Source organism: Cryptomeria japonica, chromosome 11 (assembly GCF_030272615.1).
Source record: "Cryptomeria japonica chromosome 11, Sugi_1.0, whole genome shotgun sequence".
In the NCBI taxonomy this organism is placed as follows: domain Eukaryota; kingdom Viridiplantae; phylum Streptophyta; class Pinopsida; order Cupressales; family Cupressaceae; genus Cryptomeria; species Cryptomeria japonica.
Window position 1 is genome coordinate 512,022,051 of NC_081415.1, and position 7,161 is coordinate 512,029,211.

The 7,161-nt window shown below is 34.2% G+C and overlaps 2 protein-coding genes across 2 annotated transcripts; both read left to right on the forward strand.

The window, feature by feature from the left end:
• Nucleotides 1-1,971: 1,971 nt before the first annotated feature.
• LOC131035995 (disease resistance protein BAK6-like) lies at nt 1,972-2,313 on the forward strand. The gene has a single exon (XM_057967813.2). It carries the CDS (start codon nt 1,972-1,974, stop codon nt 2,311-2,313), a length of 342 nt encoding a protein of 113 aa, XP_057823796.2.
• A 14-nt stretch (nt 2,314-2,327) lies between these two features.
• Nucleotides 2,328-6,197, forward strand: LOC131036071 (putative leucine-rich repeat receptor-like serine/threonine-protein kinase At2g24130). The gene is made up of 2 exons (XM_057967903.2): nt 2,328-3,932; nt 5,994-6,197. Exons 1-2 carry the CDS (start codon nt 2,328-2,330, stop codon nt 6,195-6,197), a joined length of 1,809 nt encoding a protein of 602 aa, XP_057823886.2.
• The last annotated feature ends 964 nt before the right edge of the window (nt 6,198-7,161 follow it).

The window sequence follows — 7,161 nt, forward strand, 5'->3', positions numbered from 1 at the left end:
CTCACTAAGGGGTGGTTGCAATAAATTTTAACAGAATTTTAAAATTTTTATTATATTTGATATGGGTGAAGGATAATTAAAAATAATTTGTATCTTGATATATGAAAATGAAATTAAGAGAACAAGATACATTTCTCTTTTCTAAATCAATAATTTGTTGTGGGGTAATTTTGGTTTGGTTCTTCAATTTTGACTCCACTGTTATAAAATTAGGCATTAGTTATCATTTATTTGTTTCTAGTCCAAAACATCAAAGTTATATGACAATCATCTACAATATTAAAAATCATGCTTGTGCTAGTGATCATGGTGGTTAAGAATATAAGGAGAGAACCAAAATGTTTGTGAATTCTTCATCCATTCCCTATTAAAATAAGAATAGGTTACTTTCTACTAATTATATGTTCAACATAAATTTAAAGATACAATTAATTGCAATTGTATCTATTAAATGACAAATGGTCTATTTATAGAAACAATGTTGAATTCCTTGATTATTAATTTGTGTAAAACCAGCACAATATAGGTTAGTGATACTGAATAAGAATTATGTACTATGACAACTAGATCTAGTTTAATCATAATAATAGTCTCCCTTAATGATTCACATATTCAATGAAGCAATTTATTAGTATCATCCATCTAATTTTCTAATAGCTTGATAGATAGCATTTAGGCTCATTAATTGATCTTTAATTTTTTGTTTAATCATATGTTTGTCTTTATGTTTTGATTAATTATTTTATTTTTTTGCAGATAGGCTTTAGTGTGGGCTTTTAAGCCCCAAAAACTGGGTCTGCAACTTTATATTACTTTCATGTCATATTAGGATATTAGCCCTCACTAATGCGATCAAACAACCTTCATGCGACCAAGCAATCAAATATCTATAGAATCAGGATCCGTTCTTTGTTGAGCTCTTGTCCTCAATACAAAATATGAGAGCAACCCTATCAAAGAAGATGAATGGTATAATCTTTCATCATTTTGATATGTTGCATATTTTAGGTACTTCATTGGTGTATGGTGGATTCTTAATTGTAGAACTAGGGTTTTATGTGGTTGGATTTTTGTTGGTTTTACAATAATTTGATATTCCATTTTCACTGTATACAAATAACAATCTTTAAATTTATAATTTAGATTTTATATTATACTTTAATTAATGTTTTGAGTTCTAGTTTTTATAAATTTTTAAATTTTCAAATATGAAAATATTAAAAAAATTAATGATTTATAAATAATTAAATTATCTTCCAAATTAAATTGTTCTATTAAAAAAGATAACAATTTCTAATTTGAATATTAAATTTATAAATTTAAATAAAGAAACTACTATTTTGATTAAAAATAAAAAACAGACATAACTACTTTAAAAATTTACTTAATTTTTTTGGAAAAATATCAACCTTAAATACTTATATTAAATATATTATTTAAAATAAATAACAACTGAAAGCCCCTTCTAAATAGATTTATATATAAAATACCTATATTCGTTTTATTAGAATTTGAGCAAAAAATGCATGGAGAGGTTAAAGAAATATATAAGTACATACACCTAGGTGTTTCAGATTCATTGAGTTCTCATATTCTCTGTTTCAAGAAAATGGAATACATATTATTTTCGTTAATGTTGATGTTGCTCCTTTCCTTCTCAACTCCACTCCAATCTCCTCCTCCTGGCCATTCAAATCTGCAATCACTTCCGACCCCAAAAATGCCCTAGCAAATTGGAATAACACTATTGCAATGTGTAATTGGACCGGCATTAGATGCTCTCATAATCGGCAGCAAGTGGTTGCGTTAGATCTCACAGATATGGATCTACAAGGCGTCATTTCTCCCGCGCTTGGGAATCTCTCAGTATTCCTGATGAGCTAGGCAAGTTGACAGGGTTGAAGTTTCTTTTGCTTCCTCAAAACTACTTTACAGGTATAATTCCACCCTCTCAAAAATCTCTCTATCCTAATGCACTTGGACTTGTCAGAAAATAATCTCCATGGACCTATTCCTCCTGAAATAGGCATGCTCATCCAACTGCGTTGTCTCTACCTCTATCACAATCAGTTCTCGGGCAATATTCCTTCCTCAATAGGAAACTTGTCACAGCTGGTTGTTTTGCAATTGCTAAGAAACAGTCTCACAGGTCCTATCCCTCCTGAAATAGGGACTCTCACCCAACTACAAGAGCTCAAGCTCTTTGAAAATCAGTTGTCAGGTTCTATTCCCCCTGAAATAGGGAATCTCACCCAACTACAGCAGCTCAATCTCTTTGAAATCAGTTGTCAGGAAATATACCAAATTCCTTAGGAAATTGTTCTAAAATGGAACTCCTTGATTTAAGGAAAAATCAACTCAGTGGAACTGTGCCCACCGAGTTGGGCAGTTTGGTCCTGGTTAAGAAAATTATATTAGAGCAGAATCAGCTTGTTAGTAGCAGCAATATCCCTTTGCCTTTTCTCATTGCTCTCACAAATTGTTCCCACCTAGAATTTATAAAAATGTCGCACAATCATTTGAGCGGTGTTTTACCTCGATCCATAGGCCACCTTTCTTCAAAGCTCTCTATCTTAGATTTTGGGAACAACCAGATAAGGGGTAACATTCCTCAACAAATTACAAATCTTACCAACTTAACCTACTTGAACATAAGTAACAATCTTCTAAGCGGATACCTGCCATCTGGACTCAAAAGATTCTATAAGTTGGAAAGATTGGATTTGAGTGGCAATAATATAGGAGGAGGCCTTCAAGAGGAAATCGGCAAGATGAAAAGTCTAGGGGAGTTGGAAGTTAGTTGGACCAATCTATCAGGAACAATACCAGGCTCTCTTGGTAGACTTCAACAGCTGAGAAGACTTTTTCTGCACCACAACTATTTCTCAGGAGAGATACCTTCTGGTTTGCAGAAATGTCCAAACTTAGAACTGGTAGACATCTCTCACAACCACCTGAGTGGAAACATCCCTGGAGAATTTATGACAAGTCTAAAAGGCCTTCAGTTTTATTTGACTATATCATGGAATTTTTTACAAGGACCACTTCCTGTGGAAATAAGTAAAATTGTAAGTGCTCAAGCAATAGACATTTCTTGTAATAAGCTTGACGGAATGATTCCCTCAGCTCTTGCAAATTGCTTAGCACTGGAGTATCTCAATCTCTCTAATAATGCATTTGAAGGTCCGATTCCAGATGCACTTGGGAAATTAAAAAATTTGGAATCTGTTAATCTTTCTTTCAATTTCCTATCAGGTACAATACCTACATCTCTTACAAATATGAAAGTGCTCCGCTACTTCAATGCCTGTTTCAACAATTTGACAGGTGAAGTTCCAAAAGTAGGATTGTTTTCAAATAACAAATTTAATGAATCATTTATGGGAAATAATGGTCTGTGTGATACAGAAAATTTACCAGAGCACGCATGTCCAAATCAGGGTAAGAAATTGAAGTCACCACTTACAAAAACAATGTTATCAGCTGCTGGAGTGATTGCATTTTTACTGTGTATTTCAATCTTTGGAATATTGTGTTGTCGGAAATATTCACCAAGTCAATTTGATCTTCCAGATTTCATGTTTGGAAGACTGAGATATCCAAGGTTAACATATCAAGAATTGGTCAATGCTACAAACGGATTTAATGAGACAAATTTGCTTCGTGTAGGTTGCTTTGGCTCAGTTTTTAAAGGAATTTTAAGAGATGGTATGTTAGTTGCAATCAAAGTTCTGAATTTCCAAAATGAAGAACTCGAGAACAGTTTTAAGAGAGAATGCAAAATCTTGGCTAGGACTCGACATCGAAATCTCGTTAGAGTTATAAGTGCTTATTCAGACCTTAACTTCAAGGTTTTGATTCTTCAGTTTGCTACAAATGGGAGCTTGGAAAAGCTTTTGTATCCTGAAAGTAATGAGGAGGATCGTTGTGAGGTCAATATTGATGAATGTTTGAACATTGCTATTCAACACTTCAATAATATTTGTGATAACACTTCAATAATATTTGTGATAACAACTAGACGAGTTTATTACCTTTAGACCACAAAAGGGTCATATTTTGACTAATTTTTTTGTGTCTAATCTTTGTGGGAATACTTATTCAATAACTCTGGAGCTGTTGTATGTTTTTTTATATTTATGTTTGCTGATGCACATATTCCTAAAGCAAAATTCGGAATAACTACCCTACAAAAATAAAATGCATTAAATATGGTGATAAAAACACTTAATGGTCCACCTTTGTATTGATGAAAGGGGCGATGTCTTTATTTTGGCTATTGTCATCCAATAAAAAGCAATTGACTAACAATAGCATTTTCCACAAAATCATCCAATTGTTTCCTAATAACATTACTCTATCTTTCAATAAGAAAACCTACCACATCGCTTTATAGAACTAACCATAGATTCCTCTCTTTTGGAAGAGACTCTAGATACAAGAAAAACATCTTATTCAAACCTTTCACATATAAAATTTGTTGCTAGAATCTATAATAATCAACCCTTCAATTTATCAAACTTATTCCAATATTTGAAAAAAAACAAAAAAAACCAAGACCTCAATATTTGCATTCTCCAATATTATCAAGAATATTACACAAACAAAATTCAATTTAAACATAAACAAGTCACTGCTACATTAATTCTCTCCATCTGGATAATAGACCACTCCAAGTAGTGGCAACCAAGCATCATTTTAACAATAACGGTAGACCTTAGAAAATTTAATTACATCAAATCCATAGGCCCTTTGAACTATACATACACCTTGCGAAGAACTTTAAAAACATTTCCTTTAATTGAATGTGTTAGGTAATGCAGGGTGACTGATAGATTTCCTTCTTGTACTCTTCCTTTTTGAGTGGTCTTAGTCCATTTATGTCCTCCTTGAACAACCAACATTTCGTCACCACAAAATGCATGTCTAACATTTACTCCATTTTCATTTCACTCTGAATGAGTTTCTCATGTTTCTTTTACATCATTCTTCCTTTTATGACTCTCCCTATTAGTCACTATCAATTTTAACTCAAGCTAACATAGGCTTTAAGCATCAATTTACATTATAGACATTGCCTATTAGTGTCTCACATTCACTGTGATCTTATAGCTATTGTGTTTAGTGAATCTATATATCCCCTGAAGCTTCAACTAGCAATAGGTCTACATGAAACTTAATTCATATGTCTCTTTAAAGACGAAGGAGGGTGATTGTCATCTTGCACATTCACTATCATCTCAAATTATAAAACATTTCAATGCACAATATACTTCAACTCATTACAATATGCGTTATACCTAACAACTTCCATTACCCAAAAATGATGTTTATATTTTTTAATTTTCATTAATTAAAAATTACCCTCAAATTACTAATATTGAGGTTCCATTTACATGTTAAGTATAATTGCTAGTTATTTACTATGCACTAAGGTCACACTCAAGGTCTTGCATGAAGAAGTGATTGGAATAGAAAATTAAAATGTGTGATTTAAAGGTAGATTTATCTTTTTCCTTTTCTTGAGCTTTCAACTTGTGTGGTGAATATTACTTTCAATGTAAATATACAAAACCAATTAGGAAGACTCTCATCTTAAATAAAATATGAGTGACCATCGAGATGCCAAGTTTTTTCTTTTTTTTTTTGTTGATGGAGGTCTCAATTTACGAGCATGGCAGCCCAGTAAAGGCATGAAGCCCACGAGCCACCAGCCATGAAACCTCTTTGGCTAAGAGCCAAGGACTGAGGGGTATCTATTCTGCTAAATTCCCTCAGGACACGATCCCGGCCTCATCCCTTATGATGTTGGAGCCTTTGCATTAAGCAAGATTTGATTCCTAGTAGACTCATTTCGAACCATTCAACTTCACTAAGACACCAAAAACCCATTGACAATCAAATTTTCAAACTACATTACAATTCAACGTGTAATATCGTTCACTCGTTACATTTTATGAGATGACATATCCCTGTTGCATTCTGTCAAACAGTTCAGGTGTCCTGTCCGTGAACCCGCAACTTTAACTTTTGACACAAATTCTTCTTCCTTTATGCTTTTAAGGGATTTCCATACCGTGCTTCGAAGCTCCCATTTTGCTGAGCTGGCTGCGTGCTGGCAAATCTTGTGGTGGTCAATGAGAAAAGAAAATCTCCTGAAAAATCTGGGAAAGTCTTCACAAATATCAGGTCAGTGAGAGTATTGTAAATTTGATGAACAAGAATCGCTATTGACGTAATATATCCAAATGGGAAGCGATGAAATGGCAATGGTAGAGAGCAGTTGTGTAATTCAAGTTGGGTATGAGGTGAGAGTTAAAGAAGAGGATATGCCCGATGTAAGCTCTGCTCGGATCTTCCGAGTCCCAAAGCTACCGCGAGCCTCCAAAAGACCGTTTGTACAGTCCACATCTTGTCTCAATCGGCCCTTTTCATTATGGGAAGAAGGAGCTGCAAGGTATGGAGAATTCCAAATCTGAGGCAGTTCGAAGGATGCAAAAGAGGATCCACGGGAGTAATCCACATGCTTCTATCAAGTCAATTGTTGAAGAACTCATACTGCTCAAGGACAACAAGATAAGGAAGTTCTATGGTGAACATATTCCCCTTCTATAGAACTGGCATGGATGGTCACCAGGGATGCATGTTTTATTTATGAATTTGTTGTTAATTATATAAAAATTAGCAGGAATGCTCACCATTCATATGAAACTCAAGTACCTCGATTTGAATATGTTGAGTGTTTTTATGAAGAAGAGAGTGCATTTAAGTGGAAGTATGATGCAGTTTTTGATGTCGATCTTCAAAATCGCATGAGAGAAAGACTTATGACTGATATACTTTTATTTGAAAACCAAATACCTTTGTGGGTTTTGAAGGATCTCCTTAAATTCCAGACGGGTTCTGCAGAAGCCGCAAAACAAAAAGTAGAACACTTAATGAGCATGCTGCTTTGGCGTGGAACCCGACATGAAGTTTTCTTGTGGAAAGCTAGAGTTTCTTACAACATGTATTATGAGAATCATGTCCTCGGATTAGTCTACCGCTCCATGGTGGGCAGGGATGTTGAGGAACTGCTAGACTTGCCGCCTGCATCTCGCAATCGCATGCAGATCTGCTTGGAGAAATGCTTTGGTTCAATGAAAGCCATTTGTAGACGTT

Bases quoted from the DNA above. Each gene is read 5' to 3' on its own strand.
- LOC131035995 (XM_057967813.2), top strand. From the start codon at position 1,972: ATGCACTTGGACTTGTCAGAAAATAATCTCCATGGACCTATTCCTCCT.
- LOC131036071 (XM_057967903.2), top strand. From the start codon at position 2,328: ATGGAACTCCTTGATTTAAGGAAAAATCAACTCAGTGGAACTGTGCCC. The intron at 3,933-5,993 runs GTCAATATTGAT...TCTGTCAAACAG, and splicing joins ATGAGGAGGATCGTTGTGAG to TTCAGGTGTCCTGTCCGTGA.